The sequence below is a fragment of the Cheilinus undulatus genome, linkage group 1 (genome assembly GCF_018320785.1).
Source record: "Cheilinus undulatus linkage group 1, ASM1832078v1, whole genome shotgun sequence".
Taxonomy (NCBI): Eukaryota; Metazoa; Chordata; class Actinopteri; order Labriformes; family Labridae; genus Cheilinus; species Cheilinus undulatus.
The window spans coordinates 20,128,514-20,153,377 of record NC_054865.1 but is presented as its reverse complement, the minus strand read 5'-3'; the positions used below and the strand labels follow the sequence as shown (position 1 = coordinate 20,153,377).

General features: G+C 39.3%; 1 protein-coding gene across 1 annotated transcript in view; it reads left to right on the top strand.

Moving 5' to 3' along the window:
• LOC121514448 (thrombospondin type-1 domain-containing protein 4-like) overlaps nucleotides 1–24,153 on the top strand; it is a 91,529-nt gene extending 67,376 nt beyond the window's left edge. Inside the window, 12 exon segments of the mRNA XM_041794559.1 lie at nucleotides 4,847–5,051; nucleotides 6,875–7,050; nucleotides 8,432–8,528; nucleotides 8,766–8,963; nucleotides 11,066–11,195; nucleotides 11,909–12,113; nucleotides 12,694–12,867; nucleotides 15,596–15,631; nucleotides 15,633–15,770; nucleotides 15,928–15,988; nucleotides 15,991–16,110; nucleotides 18,954–24,153. Of these exon segments, the coding sequence (XP_041650493.1) occupies nucleotides 4,847–5,051; nucleotides 6,875–7,050; nucleotides 8,432–8,528; nucleotides 8,766–8,963; nucleotides 11,066–11,195; nucleotides 11,909–12,113; nucleotides 12,694–12,867; nucleotides 15,596–15,631; nucleotides 15,633–15,770; nucleotides 15,928–15,988; nucleotides 15,991–16,110; nucleotides 18,954–19,096 (1,683 nt within the window). The 3' untranslated portion in view covers nucleotides 19,097–24,153.
• Nucleotides 24,154–24,864: the final 711 nt, after the last annotated feature.

Here is a 24,864-nt window from a genome sequence, read left to right as displayed (position 1 = left end):
ATCAACAAACTGTCATTTAATATCTTATTTACACTGGTATTTGCTCTGTGTGTTTTGTCCTGAAGAGTTAAGTCTTATCAATGTTAAATACCAGCCTATAAACTGTGAACAAGTTTCTTAAAGAAGCCCATTTTGCAGTTTTGCTATGACCCCCATATGCAGCAATCCCCAACATGCACTGGGGTGCAAGAGCCCATTCTATGCTGCTTGCAGCCTTAGTTGTTAAATTGGTTTTAATTTGAACCCCTAAAAGCAAAAAAAAAAAAAATTTCACTGTAGGCAGAGTGTTACGAGAACCAGAGGTGGACACAGTTATTAAAAAACTGATGCTTGTAAACTGTTAAAAGGCATCAATTACAATGTAAGAATTGATAACAGTTAATCTTACAGCTCTGTTTAAGATTAACAGAAATTATATTTAACATTTTTCTTAAACCCCATCAAAAGCCTGACGGTCTACCCCAGGGCTGATTGTGTGCTTTCACCTCATTACTTTGGATATTTACATAACTGCCATATTATACCATACATCACTAGAACAGTATGGTTCTTGAGAATTTGACTAGTCTAAGATCCAACAAACACAGCAGCCACAATTCATATCCATCAGACCACCGACAAACAACAATTAGTAGTCATTTAACTCATCATATGAAGCTCTTTTTTATTCTCCTGATCATTATGGATTCAAATCCGGATTCAATCCCAACACATCACATCCATAAAGATCCACAGATGGCTTCAAATCTACATGTAATATAAACTGTTTTGATATAGCACTAGTCTTCAATCTCACTGTGCTCCAGAAGTACATAACTTCATGTAGGTCATGCAGTGTTTCACAATAAAAGTGCCTGAGGCAGAGACAGAGGTTTGGCTTGATATTCAGTAACCTCTCTAAAATACTGGAGGCAGCGTGCTCTTTCTCAGCTTATCTGCGATCCATCTTACCATGTCAGAGCACGGTTTGGATCCCTCTTTTCTCTCAGCCAAACAAACACACACATGCACATTCATTTAAAGTGTTTAAATATCCACATTAGAAATCAATATAAAACTTGGTGGCAATAATGGTTCAAGCGTCAAGATACAAGGTGTTTTTATTAGTAGCAAGAAAAGGTGTAATTCTTGTGCAGACATGAGCTTCTGCACTCCAAAGATATAAACAACAAAAAACAGCCATAGTAAATCACTGTCAAAATACTGATAGTTTTCATGTGTTTTTAACTGTGAAGCAACTGTCAAGTCACTCTGCCATAAAGCCCAGATCAGTGGAGCGCTGCAGTGATGGTTGTTCCATCTCCACACAGGATCTCTGGAGCTTAATCACAATGACCATCAGGTTCTTGGTCACCTTTCTTACTGAGACCCTTCTCCCGCGATTTCTCCAAACTTCTTTCATTTTGTGCAGCAGAACTCTTTTTGTAGCCTTCCTCTGTGCCTTGCAACAATCCTGTCTCTGAGCTCTGCATCGGTTCATTTGACCTCATGGCTTGGTTTCTGCTCTGATATGCATTGTCAAGTGTGATGCCTTCAATCGAGAGGTGTGTGCCTTTACATATCATGTCCAATCAGTTTAATTTGCCACAGGTGGACTCCAATCAAGGTGTAGAAACATCTCAGCAAAGATTTAGAGAAATGAGAGGAACCTGAGCTAAATTTCAAGTGTTTTTCAGAGGGTCTGAATATTAATGTCAGTGTGACATTTTATGTTTTTATTTTTCAAAAATTTGCAAAAATGTCTAAAATTCTGTTTTCACTTTGTCATGATGAGGTACTGAGTATAGATCAATGTAAAAAGAGATTTTAAACAACTCTAGTGTCAGACAGCATAAACTAAACTGACAAAATTGTCTGAATACTTTCCAAATGAACTGTTGTCATAAAAGTATCAGTAACAATAGTAACCTAAACTCCTAAAGCTGTGTTGTAGGCTGCTTTCTGTCTGTGAAGAGTGAAAACCTTGAGTGCTTTTGAATCAACAGTTCTAAAATATACATTAAGTGCTGATTTTGACTCAGTGAATTCCTTGCCATTCCCTTATGTTTGAATGTCTTTATTCAGACATTTTCCCATGCTGAATGGCCACAGATAACCTCTCACCGTGTCAGCATCTGTTTTATGAGAGGAACATTTTTCCCTTTTCAGGCAAAAGCTGCCCAGCTGTGAAACAGTGTTTTACTTTGAATGGATTTATGGTGAAAATGGAGACATGGAGGAGATATTCACTAGTAGTCATGTCATTAATACTCCTACTTCACTGCATTTCATTTGTTTTCCATATTGGACTCACTGTGGCTCGTTTAAATGTCTTAAAATTAAATTTAGCATGCATTGTGTGCTCCTCTATTGCTGGATTAAGTATTTCCTTTCTGTTAAGTGAGATCCTGACCAGCCTTCGGTGTGATGTTTAGGGATTTTTTCTCTCCTTGCTGAACCAGTCTGCAGTTTTACATTTTTTTCAGCGCTCTTATAGTTTGCTGCTCTTTGCTCTCATCACTTATTTCCTGTGTGGAAGGAGCCACTTCATGTTTGTTTTGGCCCAGAGCTGAATGAGCTGGGAGAGAGCCAGACTCTTCTCCCGAGTGCTTTTTCCCCTCCATCCTTTTCAGCACTGCCTCCACAAATCCCACTTTTCACCCCTTGAAACGATAAGTCAGCTGCAGGTAAAGGCAACCCATTGAGATGAGCATCATACCCTTCATGTAACTCTGTTTATGTCATTAATCCTTTGAGGAAGCTTTGGCACCTCTGGACCACATGTTGCGCCAAAAGCCAGTCCATGCATTAACTCTGTGGGAAAAATGTTTACCTTACAAGAGGAATATGTCAGCTTCAGTCAAGGAATCCTCATACAGGCTAAGCAGGAGACCCAGGAAGGTGGGGAGGTTGGCTGCTATCCACTCCCTCCCTCTGATATCCACCCTGTTGCTTTCCTTATTGGCAGCTGGGGTCTGTTTATGACTAACCCTGGCACTGCGGTAATCACAGCCCAGTATGTGAGTGTGGTACCTCAGTGGGACCAGTCTTGGCTGCTCCACCACCTGTTTGCTAGTGAGTTGCTTTTACGGCTGTTTGGAGTGCATTCATGGGCTGCCAATGTTAACCGTTCTATTTTTACAGTGCCCAGGTTTCCTGTAGTTCATTACCTCCAATGTGGTACAGAAAAATCACACTCAAGAGAGTTGGGAAGGAAACTCTGGGATCACTTCAAAGACAGTCATGCCAAAATTATGCCGTCTGGAAGTCAAACTTATAATGCTATAGGTTATTCTATTATTGTAGTTTATGATGTGTGTTTATAGAGTTCTTTATAACTTGGCCCGGCTTTGTAAATATAATCTTATGAGACTAATTAGTCCAGGCAGTGTCCCAGCATTCATCGAGTAAGCCCTTTAAACTCTATAGGCTTTAAATATGTACAAAACTCTCTCAGGGTGAGCAGCATGTGTGAATGAAAACTGTCAAATTTTTCACCTGACTTTACCTAGATTTTTTTCCTTCAGCAAATTCCCACTTGAAGTCCAGCTGAGCTGATATTTACAACATAGCATGGAATAATCTGGAAAATTGAGTTATCAAGTTGGAGGTGGTGATGATGTTAACAGCCTGCTACAGTATAAATCCAGTTATTAGTGGGTTGAGCTTTGTGCATTGTATTTAACTGCTTCATTAGGTTTTCTGTTTTCCAGTATGTACTGTATTTGTTGATATGGTCAGTATTTTAAAATACACATAGTGTGGATGTAGGGATGTGTGAACAACTATTCCAGAGGATTAGAGGGGATCTGTTTAAAGTGTAAATGTTTACAAGCCTTCCAGGGCTGGCTGCTGAGAAGCATCCCTACAGCATGATGCTGCCACCACTATGCTTCACAGTGGGGATGGTGTGTTTCTGGTGATGTGCCATTTTTTTTGGTGTCTGCCGAACATAGCATCTGATCTGGTGGCCAAGAAGCTCAATTTTGACATCATCAGACCAAAGAATTTTCTTCCACTTGACCTCCCACATGCCTCTTGGGCAAACTCAAGTAGAGATTTAATCTGAGTTTTCTTCAACAGTGACTTTCTCATTGCCACTCTCTCATAAAGCTTTGACTGGTGAAGAACCTGGGCAACAATTTTTGTATGCAGAGTCTCTCCCATCTCAGCTGCTGAAGCTTGTAACTCCTTCAGAGTAGTCATAGGTGTCTTGATGACCTCTCTCACTAATCTCCTTCATGTACAGTCACTCTGTTAATGAAGGAAAGCCTGATCTAGGCAGATTCATACATGTGCAATATTCCTTCCATTGCTTGATGATGCATTTAACTGAACTTTGGGGGTTGTCCACTACCTTGATGTTTTTTTTTATCCATCCCCTGACTCTACTCCAATCAGTGTATTGTAAATCAATTACAATATTGATTGTACAGTAATATGAGTGATTTACATTTATATTTGAGTCCCTGTAAAGTGCCAAAATGCACTGTGAGTTGACGTAATGTTACAAGGTTGCCGTGTTACTGTGAATGTCCAAAGGTGTGAAGACGATTGAGCTTCCTTAAGTGGAAATACACTATAACTAACTGTGACAGATGTACCATCTACACAGGATGTCAACCCTTGACACTGGACATTATTTAGGAGCTCTTTGTAATGTCATTAGGTCTTAAGTGGAAGAAAAGACTGTCTGAAAGTCTATGTTAGGGCAGCCTGTAGACTAATCTCTACAGGCTTGTTTGCTTATGTGCCTACTGATTTGAAACAATGCAGTCCTTTTGTGTTTGAGTCCAGCATTAATGTCTAAAAAATGAGACAGCACAATACTTTCCCTTTTAACTCCTGCTTTTTTCTCTGTCCACAGAGTCTTGGCTGCGATGAGTATCTCGGATCAGGAAAGGTGGTGGACAAGTGCGGCGTGTGTGGAGGCGACAACTCAACCTGCAGGCTTGTCTCTGGACTGTTTAAACACAGTTTATCCAAGATCGGCTATCACAAGATTGTGGAGATCCCAGAAGGAGCCACCAAGATCAATGTCACAGAAATGGTGAAGAGCAGGAACTACTTAGGTGGGGAACAAAGCAATTTTCATGTTTGTCATGCATTCAGTTTCTGTTGTCACATAGATTTGCAGACTCCCAGCAGAGAAGGTGAAGATAATTTATGCTGTGGTCCACTGTTTTCTTGCAGAGCATTGACTTCTACTAACACTGAAATACCAAAAGAACCAAACTTACTATGACAATGATTATGCACACTGTTTCAACTCTGTGGTTAAGGTTTTAATTCTTTGCTCATTCAGATTTTCTTTTGTGAATTAAATCATAGAATTACAGATATTCCTTTGGCATCCATTATTTTAAGAGGGAAAGCCTTCCCAGACTTTGATCACTGAATGGTTCAAGCAGTCAGAAACAGTCGGTAATGGAAACGATCTCCATTTGTTTTTCCACTTAAGATATATTTAGATTTGAGGATTTGCTGTGTTTGCTGAATAAGTTGTGTCCTGTCACAGCTAATTTAGCTTTCCCTTGGCAAACTGAGGATTCCTGTGTTAACCGGCTTTATAGTTTCATCAGTCATAGTCCACTGCAGATCTCTCTCTTCCTGCTTACAGCATGTATGTAAAGTAAGAATCTTGATTTCTGTAGTGTTTTATCACAAATTAAATCCAATCAAATCCTAAAAGTACTGTCACAAATCAGACGAATGTGTTTTTCGTCGAGGTTCTTTTACTTCCAGCTGTGTTGCAGCAGCTGTCTGTAGGATTAATCAAATTTGTCTAAAAAGCAGATCAACCAGAGGGTGGTGTCACTTTTTGAGGGTTTCTTGAGCCAGCAGTGAGCTGCAGCCTTTCACTGGAGCCTCTGAGTGTGACGCATTGCACAGATAATTGGCTTCCTAATAGAGTTGCAACAGTGGGACACAGTGTTGGGTTATTTTCAGAAGTGACTGCTGGAATGTCAGACATTGTTTAATGAGAGCCATACTGCAGCTCAGCAGCAGGTTTGTAAGACGAAGGGAATGGCCTTGATTCCCCCCAGTGTCTCCCCTTGAGGAAAAGTGCATAAACATGCTTTCATTAGAGGATCTTACCTCTAAAGCCTCGCCATCCTTTTTAATTAAGATGAGGAATTTCAGCACTCAATGGAAAAATAAAACGAAGCACTAAAGATGGATTCAGAACCTTTGAATACAGAGTGCTTGGATTTTAAGAATGCACTGCTTCATTTCATTTTAATTGACCATTATATACACAAGCCCACTGAGTTCTGTAAAGACATACATTTAAATAAACATTTATATATACCTTAGATTTACTCAATTACAATCATTTTACATAGTTAAGAATGCACGGGCAATTAACCCTTTACAATGTAAGAAACTGAAACGTCCTAAAAGCAAACTGAGCGGTACATTTTTCCAATAAGGGTGCACATGCTTGACATTTATGATGAAACAATATCATGAATCAAGCAGGAGCCATCCCCGATACCCTCACCATGTTGTGGACTTTCCCTCAAAAGGCCTCTGTTCTACGCTGTGCATGACTAATGTGCTTTAGTTCTCCAAACACTCTTTTACAACCACGTCTAATGTTACACTTCTAATGGTTTTCTAATGGTCTCTTGTACTTAATCCATGAAATCAATGGAAAACATCTTTGGAGGTTTTGTTACACAATTTGCATGAACGATATGTCAGCACAAACTCTCATTCTCATGTATATAAATTACGTTTTGTTGTGGAGAAGGTCAGAGCTGTCATTAAGCATAATTTGTATTACACTTACCAGTAATTATATGGGGAAAATTTGGTAGTTTTTTTCCTTGTTTTTTGAGCCCAAAGCTGTTAGTGATGGTTTTATGGTTACTCTCTCTGTCTCCTCCAGCTCTCCGCAGCAGATCAGGACGATCCATCATCAATGGAAACTGGGCGATTGACCGACCAGGGATGTACGAGGGAGGGGGAACCATGTTCACCTACCGGCGACCAAATGAAATCCGCATTACAGCCGGGGAGTCCTTTCTAGCAGAAGGGCCCACCAATGAGATTCTGGATGTATTCGTAAGTAAAGAATCGACGTAGACCTTCAGATACTGTCAGCAGTAACTCTTGTACAGGAAATTACAGTTTAACCCATAAGATGTGGATGTAGCTACTGTGACAACCCCATTTCCAAACGTTGATCAACTCTATGGCTGTGTTTACATGGACTTTTTTCACTAAGAATCTTTAGTCATGATTTTAACAAAGTTAAGCAATCCTGCAAGTGAATTCATTCACTACTGTCCCAGAAACAGCTTCAGAATAAAAACGTTATGTGGAAACGCTGGTATCTCAAGCTTTTACTTTGAAATGAACATCATAAGAGCTATCATACCTTAATTTCAGGCCGAGGACATCTTGACAGACTTAGTAGGATGCTTAATGAGTGTTGTCCTCCCAGCATCGACTCACAGAGCTTTAAAATCTCTGTGACTTGTACCGGAAGCAGTCATTGTACACAGTCAATTACGCTCATGGTTCATTAATGTTGGAAAATTAAACCTTTCAGCACAGCATTCATCTAAATATGAGTGCATTTAGAAACAACCACAAGTCAGCTAAGGCAGACTGATCTACTGCAGACACAGCAGCTTAGTTGTCACTCACTTTCTCTCTGTACAGAACAGACCAGCTGTCCCTCTGACAGACAGCCAACATATTTCACAGTATCTGAAGTTAAAGGAAGTTTAATCAAAGCCACACCTGTGCAGGTAGTCTGCAGGTGTCAGAAAACAGGATATGGTATATACATGGTACAGTATCTTTTGGCGTTTTCCAGGTAGAAAAACCGGGTTTCTGGGTTTCTGAAAATATATAAATGCACAAACAGAAACCAGAATAAAAAAAAAAAACTGACAAAAAACTAGGATTCTCCAACCCATGTAAACACAGTCATTTTCACTTTTTTCATCGTACTTTTCTGTGAACTAGTGAAGACTATTTGAATGACAGGATGAATAACCTTGATATTTGTTGATGCTGTATCAGTGAGTTTTCAATCTCAGGTTGGTTGTTATTCTGTCAGAGGCACAACGACTAGAATTGTAAATATCAAACATGAAGAGTAATAAAGGTAAATTTTTGATAACACAAGATCTAGAGGAATTGGCTTTCCCCCTTAGCTGTCTGTGAGTTTTTTTCAACTGACATGAGACATTAAGGAGCAGTGTTGGACTTATTTTATATCTCTCTGGCTGCAGTTATTCTTTGCAGTGACTTAACTGAAGTGTGCTGAAAGGGACAGTAAATCATGTGATCAATGTGGTTGAAAACAATCGATGTACTAATTATGGGCATTTATCATTTCTCTATTAGTGTATTCATACTGACAGCCTTAAATTTAGGTATAAAACCCTTAAAAGGATTATATTTTTGCTGACTCTCATTTACTTCACTTCAGATGATTTTCCAGCAGCCAAATCCTGGAGTTCACTATGAATACATTCTTCCCTCTGAGATGCCAGCTAGCCCTCCTCAGCCAAACCACAGACATGGAGGTAACAAGATCCACTTGATATCCTCTCTAACCATTTATTATGACCTCTTAACCTGATTACTCAGTACATTTTATAAAGAAAAGATTGATCAAGTTTCTAACTTTTAGACATCCAGTAGTTATCTAACCAACCAGGCATCTGTTAATCTTAATTCATCTGACTCTCTTCTGTTTTCTGCAGTGATTCTAATCTATGATGTTTCTCAGTGTTTCTGATCCATGAGTCCATCTTTTTTAGGGAATGCTGTAAATGGACAAGGTGGATACGACCATCACTCCAACACTCACCAGGAAAACTTGACTCCTTCAGGTGGGGGGAGGGTACCTCCTCATCTCCCTGACAACCAGGTTCCTGTAGTACAGCCACCCAGACGTGTGAGAGAATACAACTGGAAAATGGTTGGAACTACAGAGTGCAGCGCCTCCTGTGGGAAAGGTTACTACATATGTTTAGATTTTCTTCATTTTATTTTACTTCTATCATGTCAGGGTGTGTTCTTGTGGTAATTACAGGCGACAAAACTGAGTACAATGCATAGGCATAACATTCCTTCCAAATCTACCACATTCCTTAAAGCACTTTTGCATTGTCTGCTGACATGGCACCAAATGGTTTTTAAAGCTATAGGGAGCACATTAGGGAGCATTAGGGAGCCAATCACATGGCAGCAACCAGTGCTTTTAGGCATTAGGTAAGATTGGTGGTTCTCAACTGGAGCTGGATTATGAATGATTAACTGGAACAAAAGGTAGAGCAAGTCAAGGATGGAATGTTTAAACTTTTAAAGATGACATTATCTGTAAAGGCAGAGGACAGAATGTCTGTGAAGCTGGGGATGTTGGGGGCCTTCCGGCCATAGTTAGCAACTTTTGGAAAACTGGGTGAAACTGGAGTAAATTTCAGTTATTTACACATTTACTCTAAATCTACCTTATTCATATTCTTTTTTTGGCATAAAAAGGCTGGTTTCTCCAAGAAAATGAGAAAATTCTTTGAGAAATTGCCAAAGGTTTCATTTAATCGTGAGAAAAGGAAGCAACAATAACTTTTATGCATGCCTTTCTGTAACTAAATGTCTTTCAGACATATATGTGTTGTCCTGTTTATCTGATCATGTTTTATCCCATCTAAGGTCCAAACGACAAAGTTCTCCATTAAATAAATTTGTGTGGTTGGATTTTCTTTCAAAATTTGGCCACTTGAAAACCACTGAAACAGCTGATCTACATGGATTTTCTTGCACAACCAACTTTAGGAGAAAATATCCACTGAGCAGCAGCTCTTTGGGCTCAAATGCCTTTTTAATGGCAGAGGTCAAAGGAAACTGACCAGATGATGGGCTACTGCAGCAAAGACCACACTGGGTTCTAAGAACTGAGGCTGCAGTTCACACAGATTCACCACAATTGAACAAAAGAAGATTAGAAACATTTTGCCTGGTCTGATGAGTCTCAATTTCTGTTGCAACCTTTGAACGACAGGATAATAATTTGTTGTAAACAGTGTAAAAGCTTGTGAGACAACCAACAATTTTAGCACATTAGAGTGCTATGACTCTTTATACCTTAGTGCATTGATTGCTGCCATGTGATTGGCTGATAAGATATTCATGTTAAAGAGCAGATGAAGTGATCAGTGAGTGCATGTTAGTTACTATCTACATCCAGAAAGAGGGTGACAAAAAGTAAAAGAAAAAGGAAGGAAAAATAAGCAGTAACACAACTCAAGTAGATTGTTGATTTCACTTTTTTTTCTTTTTTCTTTTTTTTTTTACCAAATAACAATTACATTTTAGGCCAAAAAAGGAATAAAATAGATCATAAAAACATTGATAAGATAACAAAATGTGTCTGTCTTCATCCCTTAGTTGCAGATGAACCACACTCAGGAAACAGTTTTAATTTTTAACATTTTAAATATTGAAAACATCCCATTTAAACCTTGAAATACCGTGTCTAATCCTAATAGGCTACAATCGAAACACTATGGGTGCCTCCTGTTAACTTTACTAATTATTTTTTAACTTTAAGTAACTTTACGTGACTTTATATTGAACTAGTGCTGCTTCTGTTTAGTAAGATATCTAAAGTTTCAGTATTAGGGTTTAGAGTTTGTTAATTAAATCTCCTTTATATGGTTATGAACACACTGAAGTTGATATGAATGCCTACAAAAGCAAACAAGACCATCAAGAACAAGTCTATTTCTATACAGTTAAATTAATACCTGTAAGCACTGTTGCATTGCAGTTGGAGAAGAAGACAACTGACAGCATGCCAAAGAAAAAACATTTTGTGTTTGAACATATAAAAACATTTTTGACAAATAATTACAGTGACTGCTAAAAACGACAGGATGAGATATTTGTCAATAAAACACTACTTAGGAGTATATCATAACATTGGTAAAGAGATGAGAGTTACTGCTGTGTCTAAAGGGAGTGCCAAATTGACAATAACTAAGTGAGCAGATAAGCAATGGATGGATGGATGGATGGATGTTCTCACTGGAAGTTAAAATTTGCTCTGTGTTTTTAGGGTTCAGATATGCCATCTTTCACTGTGTCTCCCGGGTAAACCACGTCCAGGTGTCAGATGCTTTGTGTGACAGCAGCAGCAAACCAACGCCACAAGAAGAGGCCTGTAACCTGCAGCCGTGCCCCGCCTTGTGAGAAACATCACTCTTCTGTTCTCACACAAGAGCAGACATCTGAATGCTGCTACATTTTTTTTATTAAAGATCGGTATACACACATTTCTCCATAATAATCCTGCACTTCAAATGTTAAGAAAAAAGTTGATAGCCAAAAGCATAGATATTTCAATCTGTCAAATCATGAAATTGATTTTACCTATGGAAAATGCATCTACATCCTTAAGTAACCAGGCATTTTAGCTGCCATTTAGGCTCCATTAACAATAGTGTATTCAAATTAAAAGACTTCAAGCATCATTTCAGGCACATACAGGCATTTTAAAGCTTTTGGAGCAAACACCATTGCTGCCAGCCAAAGGCACCTCTGTGATGGACCAGGAGGTCTGATTTTGACCAAACGTAAAAAAAATTTTGGCTTCTAGACTGATTTCTGAATTTTTTCTGTTTCTGTAGTATACCATATGTAAACATTTGTGTTGATGTGGAACATAAGGCTTTCTTAATCTTAAATCCCTTTTAACAGTTGTTTCAAAATGTAGAAATTTAAGATATACAGACACAACCTTTTGTAGTATTGTTTTTAAGCTTAATCCAAAGACAGCTGTAAACAAACAAATGCCAATTTATGTGTCTGTCCTTTGCTTATAGATAAATGAATTAAGGTCCACTGTCCTATAAAATATCTGCCCTAATGCTAAGCTCTTATAATTTTTCTCCCTGAGCAGCTGGGATATTGGAGAGTGGTCCGAGTGCAGTAAAACCTGCGGCCTGGGGATGCAGCACCGGCAGGTCCTCTGTCGCCAGATCTATGCCAACCGCACCCTCAATGTCCACACAAGTCGCTGCCGACACTTAGAACGGCCTGAAATCACCAGCACATGCCACTTAAAGATCTGCAGTGAGTGGCAGATTCGCTCCGATTGGACCGCTGTGAGTGTCAGCTGTTAGTCATGTGACTGTACTGACCTCTCTGACTTTTCAGATGACATGTGACATCCAATCATGAAAAATAGATGAGGGACAACAGAAATATCTTTACATGCCTGAAATTGTATCCCAGATGTCAGCATCATAAGAATTTTCTGTATTACAACAAAACATATTAAGTCTGCTATTGCAGGTTTAACAAACAAGATATATTTTAATTTGTCAACTTGAGGTGATGGCATGCTAATTTAAGCTGCAAACATGGGAGTCATGATGTAGAGATCATTCCATCTTTTCTCATAAAAATGTCAGATTTATGTTTCAAATAATATTAGAATCCTGAAATTAAACATGGTTTAAACAAGTCATCTTTTAGACACTGAGTAATTCTAGTAGGTGTGCATCCTTGTGATCCTCCTGCAGTGAGTGAATCTCTGTCTCATGCAGCAGGGTGTATTCCAAAAAGAATCCAGATACATTGGTGCATTTGATAAAGAAAGCTAAAATAAAAAGTATAAATGATTTAGTTTGTTCTGCAGTCCCTACTTCTGCTGCAGTACTCTTATGTCCCGTGTCTCTGTAGTGTTCGGTGCCATGTGGGCTGGGTCAGAGATCACGGGAGGTTCGCTGTGTCAGCAACGTGGGCGACTTTGTTCCTGATGATGAGTGCAACATGAATCTACGGCCCAACGATGTAGAGAACTGTGACATGGGAGCCTGTGCCAAGAGCTGGTTCTACACTGAATGGGGCGACAGGGTAGGTGTTAGATTTAAAGGCAGGCACAGATACTGCCATTCATTTCTAATAACACATATAGTCTTTGTATGAGTCTGTCTGTAGCATAAGATGGTGTTTAGATCTTTAAAGGAGATTGTGACAGCTGGAAACACAGCTTGGATAAAACATTAGCTGTACATCACAAGGAGCTACTGTTGGAGAGTCAGAGCCAAACTTAATAATATTTTGCCCTCACTTTGATTACAGCATGATAGAAAGAATTGGAAAGCTTCAAAGAGTTGGCCCATATAAGATAAGATCATGAAAAAATTATTTACAAACCACTTTAGCCTCTCAGAGAACAAGGAGAAAACTTAAATGAGCAGTAAGGAGGACTGTGAGAGGCTTAAGAGTTTCTAAACATGACAGTGCCTGTTAATAAAATGCGACAGATTGGATCATGCATGGATCATGTTTGTGGTAGATCTCTTTCGAGATGGGTTCACTCATCCCTCCAAAGCAATATCACTAGAAGTGAAACTCACCAAAACAATAAGATATTCTGGGGATGGTAATAGATTGGTCTGTCACAACCTTAACCAGCACAGTGATTACACAAAAAATTAGATTGCTGTCAAGGCTTTTTATTGGTCCACATGTGTTTATTGAATGCCAAATATCCACACCCTTCAGGCTTTTGAAAAAGTTTTTACAGGCACAGCCTGCTTTCCCCGATGTGATCGATGGGAGACACATCCACATTGTTGCTCCAGCAGAAAATGAAGTAGTATTTGTCAGCAGAAAAAGCTACCAGGGTGTCAGCGGGCAAATTTAGCCATTTCTCCTCATTGATATCACTTCAATGATTGCCTGTTTAGCTCAATTGAAAGAGCAGACATCCTCGTACAGGATCTATTGTCCTCAATGCACTGGTTGCAGGTTAGAATCACCATCCTGGCACAGTTTGGTATCCTTCCTGCCTCTTTTCAGCTGTCCTATTAAAGGTAAGTAGGTTTGATAAAGGCAGAAAGCCCTTCCTCAAGTGAGATTGAGAACCAAAATTACCATCAAATTAATAAATACAGTGCCTATAATTCACAGCCTCAGATACCGATTTTATAAATCAATTATGGTCAATATAGTTTGGCTTTTTTGAATGAAAAAACTCCAAGTGAAAACAGATTTCTACAAAATAATGTCAATGAGATAAAAATATGTAATGTAAAATCAGTGACTGCATAATATTCACTACTTTCAAGTCACTATTTAGTACACACACCTTTGGCTGCAATCACAGCACTGAGTCAGAGTGGATAGGTCTCATTCCCTTTCACATCTCGACACTGCAATTTTGCAACCAATCTTCTTTGCTAAACTGCTCAACCTCTGTCAGGGCATGAACAGCCCTTTTCAGGTTCAGCCACAAATTCTCTATTGGATGAGGTCTGGGATTTGACTCGGCCTCTCCAGGACAATCACCTTGTTGTCTTTAAACCATTTCTGTGCAGTTTTCACAGCATGCTTCAGGCTGTTATCTCGCTGGAAAATAAATCTTCTCCTGAACCGTAGTTCTCTTCCAGACTGAATAAGATTGTCCTCCAGGTTTTTCCTATATTTTGCAGCATTCATTTTACCCTCTACCTTTACAAGCCTTCCAGGGCTGGCTGCTGAGAGGCATCCTCACTGCATGATGCTGCCACCCCCTGCTTTACAGTGGGGATGGTGTGTGTGTGGTGATGTACAGTGTTTAGTGTCTGCCAAACAGCGTCTGATGAACAGAAAGCACCATTTTGGTCTCATCAGACTAAAGAACGTTTGTCCACTTGACCATAGAGTCTCCCTCATGACTTTTGGTAAACTCTAGTGGAGTGGTTAATCTGATATAGTGAGACTGATATAGGCAGATGTACATATCTGCCTATTCCTTTCATTTCTTGATGGTGGATTTAACTGAAAACTCTTCTATCTTCTCTTCATGGTGTAATGGTAGCCAGGAATACTGATTAACCAGTGATTGGACCTTCTAGACACAGGTGTCTTTATACTGCAGTCACTCGAGACACATTCACAGCACTCAGGTGATCCCCGTTTCACTAATTGTGAGACTACCAGCACCAGTTTGCTGGACCTCTTTTGAATTAGGTCTGTCACTTTAAAGAACAAAAACAGGAACACTAAGAAACATATATTTTAGTTTTTCAGTAGATCTGATGTGCCACTCAACATTTTTCTTTACATATTATTAAGGGATTATAGTGAAGTCAAATTTATTTATATAGCACATTATAAACAACCTTACTTGACCGAAGTACTTTAATGGCTGGGAGGTATTTACAATAAATGAATACATGGACTGTTGCAGTGTAGAACAAAAAAAACCCTGTAGCTTTTGCAGTGGTCCCTTAAACATAAAAAAACTAACATAATTAATCACAAGTTGAAATCTAAACATCCCTTTGGTCAAATTCCTTTTCCTTGTGGATCTAGGAGCTGGAAAAATCATCACCAGCTTATGAAGTTCTTGTGTGATAAAAATGTTGTTCACTACTCCAGTATATACAATAGATCTTGGCTAGGATGTCGCAACTGGAGATATGTCAAGGCTGTAAAGCTCATATAAGCTTTTGGCTCAGCTATTAGAGAGAGAGAGAGAGCTAGGCTGAAGTTAGGAACCACCAGTTAGGGTTCCTATCAGAGAGGTTAAAGAAAAATCTTTCTGCAGGTCCACCTCTGGTCTGTGAATTTAATACTCTTGTTTACTCAACAGTGCTCAGCTGAATGTGGGATGGGAGTACGAACCCGGGGGGGTTCTCTGCCTGACCAACCACATCAGCAGCCTTCCTCTGGAGGGGTGTGGGAGCGAACGTCCTGCAGACTCTCAGGTCTGCAACAACGGCCCCTGTGAGAACCACATTGAGTGGTTCACGGGCCCCTGGAGCCAGGTATGAGGATGACGCAAGATCATGTTAGACTTATGGGGAAGGTTGTCTGGAGTAGCAAATTATACAGGATTTAAGTAGATTTTATAGTGACATGAATTTCTTCTGCCTGAGTTTTTGTCTTATTGAATCCATATGTTACACTGTTACATGTGAGCAGTGCTCTGCAGAGTGTGGCACAGGCAGCCAGCAGAGGTCAGTAGTGTGCCTGATGAAATCAGGTGAGGATTCACCATCATGCCACCGTTCGAGTGTTCCTCCTTGAAGCGGCCCCTCAGCCAGCAGAGCTGCAACCTGAAGGCGTGTGGAGCCAAGTGGTACCACACAGACTGGAGCTCTGTGAGTAAGATGTGAACACTTCTTTCCTTTGGCTGTTTAGACACCCTAAGCCAGATGTCCTGTCCTCACTACTCTTTCTAAATGAGTAATGGCCTACAGACTGCCTATTCAACCAAATGTTATAATACAAACACTGTAGTGTATGAGAAGCCTTCAATGTGGGGTCTGATTAGGTCAGCAAAGCAGAACAAGCATTTATCCCCTAGGACTTGGTCTGTCAAATCAGGACAATATTTTTCTTCCTGAGGTTTCCTTGATTTAAAACCTAAAGCCGTACATTTTCCTTTATGAATTATGTTAATCTGCAACCCAAAATTTTTTAGTTAGTCCATCTTTCTCATGAATATCATCAAATTAGCCCTTCAAACCAGTAGAAGGAGCTATAGTATGTTGCAAAGAAAACAATGTAATATAAAGGGAATGTAACAGTACACAGAGGTCACGCCTTGATTTTTCCCTTGACTTCTGTTCAATTCTTTGGCCGATTTGGATTTAAACAGAAATAAAAGGTAACAGAGAGTCCCAAATGCATATTACTGAATTTCTCTTAGTTATTTCTGTAGAACTCATAGTGATGTAAGTTCCAGTTTGATCCATCTTATGTTATTTAGAACCAGAGATGGACACAGGGAGTCAAAATTTAACTCTCTTAACGAAAAAAAACTGCAGAGTCCATGAGGCCTGCCTTCTGGGAGTGCAATATTCTAGAGGGGCAACATGGCAGTATGAGCTTTGTGGATGAGAGGAAGATCTTCATACTATACTATAGATTCTATAGGGAGACAGTGCAGAGAGGCTAAGACTGGAGTAATGAGAACCCTAATTGAAGCCAGCGCAGTGCTGCAGTATTTTGAACTAGCTGAAGAGTTTTTGAAGGCTTTTCAGTACAGTCTGACAGAAGGGAACTGGAAAAATTCAACCTTGAGGCAACAAATGCATTAACTATTTTTTCATTGTTCTTAGACAGCACATGCTTTTTGTGATAGTAGGAAAAAAACATCTCCTGTCTTTGGAATTTCTTGTATTCAAGAGTTGAAGGACATATCCTGATTAATTAGAACTCCCAGAGTCTCACAGAGAAGCCTGAAAGTAAGCCAGCTGTACCTTTAGATAAACTGGATGTTTAAGGGCAAGCTTAGTCAGCAGGGGATTTCTGGTTATCCAAGTCTTTCTGTTTTGTTTTTTATCTGATTGGTTTTATCTGGCTTGATCCATACATATAATTGAGTATCATTAGTATAATTTTATGGAGTTATTTCTTGTGGTATCCTCAAGCATATTTAAAGCAAACAGAATTGATTTTGGTACTAAACCTTGTGGGACTCTGTGACTAATGGTGATGTTTATAGGTTTGTTACAGACAACATCACACAGCAGCAAAGAACAACCCTTCGGGGGGCAGTACATGATTTCTGCATAGAGAAAAACTACCAAGAAAGACATGTTTTAAGCTGTTTACAGCTATGCCAAACATTCAAAGCATGAAAATATAAACTCTCTTTATTCTTAGGCTACTTTTGTGCCCTGAAAGTAGTGACACATTCAGGCAAAAAAAAAAAAAAAGGAAAAAAAAAAAGTTTAAAAAAATTCTCAGAGAAACGGCAGCAGGCAGGAATTAAAAAAAGCCTCCATCTAAATCCTGGTTGAGCAGCATCATAGAACACTCATGTATGGTCTGTTTCCACACGGTTGTCCAGTTTGGTTCAGTACAGTTTTGTCATGGTTTAGCATGTTAAATTCTGTTCTCACCTGTGTTTCCTCAGCTGAGGTCTGTCTCACCAACCCTCAGCCTCGCTAGTTGTGATGGGAATCAGACTCTTTTTAGAGATCCAGATCATTTGGCTCAGCTCAGTAGAGCTGGCTGCCAAATAGCTCTTCAGTTGGCGACAATTTGTCTTTTTAAATGTAAATTACATAACAATAAAGGATGGAGGAAAGGAAACTGGGACTCAAACAGGAGCTAGCTCCTGTGGCTAACATAAAAGAGCTGTTTAGTAGCACCTACTCGTTCGTGACCAGCCTTTCCCTCTCAGTCGCTCACCCTACAAGATTTATTCAGTTGATAGTCTATCACAGTTTCAACTAAAAGCATGTTTGTAGCAAAACAAGGACGTTAAAGGGGCTTAGCTAGCCTCTTAGCTCAATACTACGCTTGTCTTCCTTGATCTGACTAGACGACACTAGGAAGTCTGCAGGACTGAGTGTGTGATATTTATCCCCTCCTTGCCAGGTAAATCAGTTTAACTGTAGTAAAAGTCACTTTTTAGTAAGTGTAGGGATCAGATTCATACAATGTTGAAATCTTCTGATGATTAGAACTGTAAAGTACTGACTTTCTTTCATTCCCACTTATTCCAATTGGCTGCCCCCTACTTCCTGACCCCCCACGGACATTCAGGATCACATGATTGCAAACAACCTCTAGTGAACTTATGTGCGTGATTTTGACGAGCTTTATGTAATACCTTTAGTGCCAATCTGTTACAGGTTACAGCCTGTGCTACAGGTGGTGATCGTCACTCATGTCAAATGCACATCTATGTAGAAAAACAGGAGACTGAGAGAAGTTACCAGTATGAAGCGATTGGGAGGTCAGTTGTTGCTTTGACCAGTTCAGTCTCTTTGATAAGGTGGACTCTAAATCCTGGTTGACAATCCTCAAAGTTCTGTGCAGAAAAATAGTCTCAAAACCTATCACTCTCAAATAGAAATTGCACCTAGAGCTAGGAATTGGACTTTAAACATTGTTCATTTTTGTAGTTTAAGCAGCATCTTGGGTCTATAAGTGTTTAAAACTGTGTGATCTGCTGTATCATGAAAATCTAAAAACAGTCTTTTTCTTTTCAGATGAGAACTGCAGGGACAAATACTTCAATTGCAACGTGGTGGTCCAGGCTCGCCTCTGTGTGTACGATTACTACAAGACGACGTGCTGTGCCTCATGTTCACGGGTGGCCCACAGACAGTCGATTAAGCGAATCTGCAGTTAGCCCCCTCTATCCAAAGCCCCACATGGGGGCAGACTCAAAACCCACAGCGGGTACTCCTCTCTTAGGCCAGCCAGGAGGAGTGGATCAACAGGACCTTGGCATAAATGGGGACTTCCTTTGATTGCCAAGGACTGAAAAAGAAGAAGGAACAATTCTGTTGATTCATTTGGAGACAGCTAAAGGTAGCTAAAGGGAAAAAGGACTATCTAAGAGTAGATGAGGCAATGAATCCTCTCACTGCATAAACTCAGCGCTGGCTTGGTGAAAGATTTAAAGCATACCATCCAGTAAACAAAATAATGGACTGTTACCAGTACTTTTTAAGTTAAGGATCCACCTTATTTTCAGGAACAACAGTTTGCAGCCACCTACTGCTGTTGAGGGATCTTGTGTATTTGATGAGATAAAGAAAAACAACTGAAAACTCTTTTTTAGGTGGACCTTGTTTGTGGAGGTTTATGATCTGTTTTTTTTACATTATAACGCTCAGATTTATGGCGAGATTTCATCCGGTGTCACTTATAATAATCAATTATTTAACATCCACTGTGTTGATCAAAGATATATCATTTTGTCACTGGAGACAGTGGGTTATTAGGATTCAGTATCTCAAGGAAAAAAGTTGTGCGGTAGAAGTGGGACAAAATACTGACAGGGCAATATTTTTTCATCCTGACTCTTGCAGTGGTATTATTAACTCATTAGTGGCTAATATAATTAACTTCATTTAAGAAAAAATCAGGTGGATATCAAAAAATTTGCATAACATGTAAAAGTTGATTTTTCTTATTTCAAGACCTTTTTTTTGTTTTAATAGTGATTACGGCTTACAGCTTATGAAAAAAAAAACACTAACTCCTGATATTGATATTGTGGAAAAGTCAAATTTTCAAAGGTTTTCTGAGCCTCACTCTCTCTGGTTCGGTTCACACAACCACAATCATGAGGAAGACTGCTGACTTGACAAATGTCAAGAGGACAATCACTGCCACCCTTCACAAGGAGGGTAAGCCACAGAGCGTCATTGCTGAAAGGGCAGGCTGTTCTCAGAGGCTGTATCAAAGCAGATTCATGGAAAGTTGACTGGAAGAGAAAAGTGTGGTAAAAAAGGTGCACAATCAACAGGGATCAGCTCACCCCAGGATTGTCATGCAAAGTAGATTCATGAACTTATGGGGGATTCACAAGGAGTAGACTGAGGCTGGAGTAAGTGGATCAAGATCCACCATAGACGGGTCCAAGAAAGGGACTACAAGTGTTGTGCTGTTAGTGTCAAGCCAATCCTGAACCACAGATGTCGTAAGCTTCTGACACAGGGTATGGTCAAAAAGACATGGACTGTTTCTCAGTGGTCCAATGTCCTTTTATCAAATTGAAGTAAATTTTGAAATTAGTTTTGAAATCAAGGTCCCAGAGTATGGAGGAAGATCAGAGAGGCACAGAATCCTTCAGTGCTTGAAGTCCAGTGTTTTCAGCATCCACAGTCAGTTATGTTTTTTGGTGCTATGTCATCTGCTGTTGTTGTTCCGCCAGTCTTTGTCAAGTCCAGAGTCAATGCTGTCAGCTGTCTACCAGGAAACTTTAGAGCACTTCATGCTTCCAACTGCTGAAAATCTTTTTGGAGATACTGAGTTGCTTTTCCAGCAGGACTTGGCGCCTGCCCACAGTGAAGCCAAAATTAGTTCTATTAACCATGGTATTACTGTGTTTTATTGGCCAGCCAACTGGTCTGACCTGAACCTGAAAAGAGCTCCAACCAATTACTGAGTGCATGAATGAACATTATTTTCCACAAGGTCAACATTTCTGTAATATAAATCCTTTTTTGGACTTATATTTTGTTATATTCTAATACTTTGAGATAGTGCATATTTTATTTTTATGAGCTTTAAGCGTCAAGATCATCAAGATTAAAACAAAAAAAAAGGTCATGAAATATTTTGTTTTGTATGAGATGAACCTAGAATATAATGAAGTTTCACTTCTTGAATTAAGTCAGAGGAAAAAAATGAACTTTTTCATGATATTCCAATGTTTTGAGATGCATCTATATCAGGGGTCTCAAACTCATTTAGGGTAGGGGGCCAGATTTGCTCCATGAGATGTCCTGTGGGCCGGACAATTTTTTAGCAATATCATTACGACCAACGACTGATATATAGGCTGCTGTAATGTTTATAAAGAGAAATGATAGAATATTAGATGCAGGTATCATTTACTGAGTGCTGCATGTCTGCACACAAAAGGGTTAATTAGCTACTTTAGAAAGAGAATTTACCTGCAGGTAATCTACACAGGTCAGGCAAAAATATGCTGTGCTTTTAACATATGACAATTTTTACAGATTTTAATGTTTTTACAATCCACTGATGATGAATTTACAAGACTGAAATATTCATTAGGAATATACATTCAGCATGACTGTTTATGGCTTTAAAACAGCAACCTGTTCCCAAAACCTGATCTGAGCCCTATTTCACCTGACCTGGGATCAGTGCACAGAGTCCAGAGAGGAGAATGAGAGAGAGAAAGGAGGAAGGGGTAGAGAGAGAGAAAGGAGGGAGGGAGAGAGAGAGAGAGAGAGAGAGAGGATCCTGCAGACATTCATTGCACTGCTGTTCTATTACTGTTTAAAGAGCTGCAAACCCTCCCCTGCTGAGTGAAAACTTGACTTTAAACATATGTATGAGCCCTATAGTCATTCTTCTGCACAAGTGATGAACTGGGGCATCTCCGTGCGTATTTTGGATGCATTTTAGCGCTGCATCAAGACCAAACGTGCCAACCTCTCGTAATAGCACAGCCTGTGTCCAGATTAGGATAAAATGTTCAATTATAAAGTATTGTTTTTATCATTATGAGAGGAATTTTTACAATTTGATATGATCTGTGGTTAACTACGCCACAGGATTTATAAACAATGTCCTGTTTAACCTTAAGTGATCAAGACCACAATTTCACTTCTTGTTGACATAAAATTAAGTTGTATGTAAATAAAATTAGTTGATATTAGTTTGGCATTAGAGATTTTTAATAATGAGGGATTAAATCAGTCGGGAGATTGAACTGAGTTGCTCACCGAAATGAGATTTGATGTCCAACGATGTCTGTCTGTCACATTGGTTACATGCCAGTCAGAGCAACAAAACATGGCATAGTAGGCATGCATCGCCCAAAGAAATAAACTACAGAACATGAGCTCAACATGCAGCCATTCTCATTGTTAACTATCAGTGGAGCCAGTTGGAGAATCAAACTCATGCTTAGGCTGGTCAGGAGGAAAGCACAACTATCTTTTCCAGCAAGAAAAGCTTCATTGCAGTTCTTAACTCCTCTTTTGAGAAAAAAATGTTGCCCAGTTCTGTTAAAACTGCCTCTATAGCTACATCCAGGCTTATGTGTTCACTATGCCATGGTTTAAAACTGCAGTAAGTGATTTATTTTTAGTGCTGTATGCCCACAAAAACAATACAACCTGTCAGGGTCTTGTTATTAAAGACATCTAACAGAATATCACACTTCTGCACCTTCCTCGCACTGCACTCTCACTTGAGGAAAACCAGAGAGCCAATGAGGAGACTAGCCCTAGCAGCCAATCACGGCTCAGGTCAGAGGGAGTGTTTCTGTTGGCCTCTGTAGTAGGTGCGCTTCCGCCTCAGATCAGTAAGAAGTTGGTACAATGGCGGAGTTACCGGTGGTGTTCGGTCCTATATGGAATTTGTTCATGCTGAGATGAAGTGTTTTCTTGCCTGTAGCACGGCCATTGATTTCAGTGGAAAAACATAGCAAAATCACTCTTGAGAGCTTTGCCACCATCAGTATTCGATTCAGTGGAAATGCACATCCGCTAGGAGGTATGTGAGAAGAGGGATAGAGCTACGGAGCAGAACAGGAAGCGGGGGTAGAGTTGATTCTACACGGTTCTCATTGTTACACACTCGAGCTTTAAAGGCTTTTAGTACAACAAAACCATGCTCGTAGCTACCGCCTTGTTGTCCTCAAATGACACTGATTGATCTAGTTTTTCTGAGACTGAGAACTAGAAGTTCAGCTTGAAGCTTTGCGCAATGGATCCATCTAATGACAGTCATGGGATTTGGCCAGTTCATCTGTTTTGCAAGGTTACTTAAAATATGAAGCATAATAAGAGGTGAAGCAGACCTAAAATTGCAGTGAATTAATATATTATCCTGCTTTTTACAATTACAGGTGTAATTGGTATTGTTAATTCAATCAGATGTCCTGATGTAAGACTGATTGAATATCTTCCAATGTATCAATCACTGCAGAGTCACTTTATCATGGTACTATACTTACTGAGGTCCCTGCATTGGTTGTCATTTTTTATCTTGAGTAACTCTGCAAGCCCACCCCTACTGTGCATCAAAGCCTTAATGTTGCTTAAGGTAGTTTATTAATACATCATAGAACAACAAGCAGAATCTTTGAATATCAATGTTTGATGCCTTGAATGATGTTTTTCTGATTATCTTAACAGTATAAAACCACATTTTTTCTATCATGCATAACTATGAGGTTTAAATGCAGCCTTTGTAATATGTATGTATATATGTATGTGTGACAGAGTGAATGATAAAGATCTTTTTAAGGGTTCTCAGACAGTCTCTCCAGTAGCTGAAGAGAAAAAAAGCCCTCTTCATTTATTTATGTGGCTCCCCATGGAGGACGTTGGTTTATCGGCCACCAGTGGCCCCTGTCTGTCTGGCTGTGGGGATAAAAACTCCTCGCCTTGTCTCCACCAATCACAGCCTCTGAACTGACTGTAGGCATTCCACAGCGTGCTGGATGGTAGAAGCAGATGGTGAAAACACTAACAGATTTGAGAGAAATGAAACAAACATGTATGTATAATTCCTGTGGGAGATGATCATTCCACAGTGGTACAATATTTGGATGAACCCCCAATCACAAATACAATGAATTATTACCTCCGCCAAGGAGGTTATGTGATCGGGAGGGTTTGTTTGTTTGTTAGTTTGTTTGTTAGCAACACAACTCAAAAAGTTGGGGGCAGATTTTGATGAAATTTTAAAGAAATGTCCAAAATGGCATAAGGAAGAACTGATTAGATTTTGGGAGTGATCCAGATCACCGTCTGGTTTCAGGAATTTTTTGAAGGATTCTGTACTATTGGGAGATAGGGCTAATGGCGGAGATCTGCGCTCTCCAAGTGCTTTTCTAGTTCATAATGTTAATAAGTGATTGTAAAGCTGAATCCTAAAAGTATTTCCATTTTTCTGGTACAGTATGTATGACGTTTGCAATTATAGTAAATTTAAACAAGCCTTTTTCACCACATAATTCCCTCTTTTTGTCATGTAAAACCCACACACTTTAACTCTTGATTGTTCAATTTTTTTGAATAACATGTTTTTAGCTCCCTCCATGCACAATAAACTTACCTCTGATCTGTAATTGTTTTTTTATGCATCAACTTTTATGTTCCAGATGATTCAAGGATGCAGTTAAGACTGAAAAGAAACTCAATATCCATCAAACCGTGCCGCATAAGTGCATTAAAATACCAGAATTCCAAATAATTTAAAATTTAACGGCTAAGATTAGACTTTCATGTACTTTTATCACATTTTAGGTGGTCAATATTTTTCACAGACCTCTGGATGTTAACTAAAAATCAACTGAAACAAAATGAGTTTCTTACATGTGGTACAATTAAAAGCAAACTTTCCTCATAATATGACATGATTCTGCTTGAATTCCTTATTCAAGGAATCCATCTAGTGGAC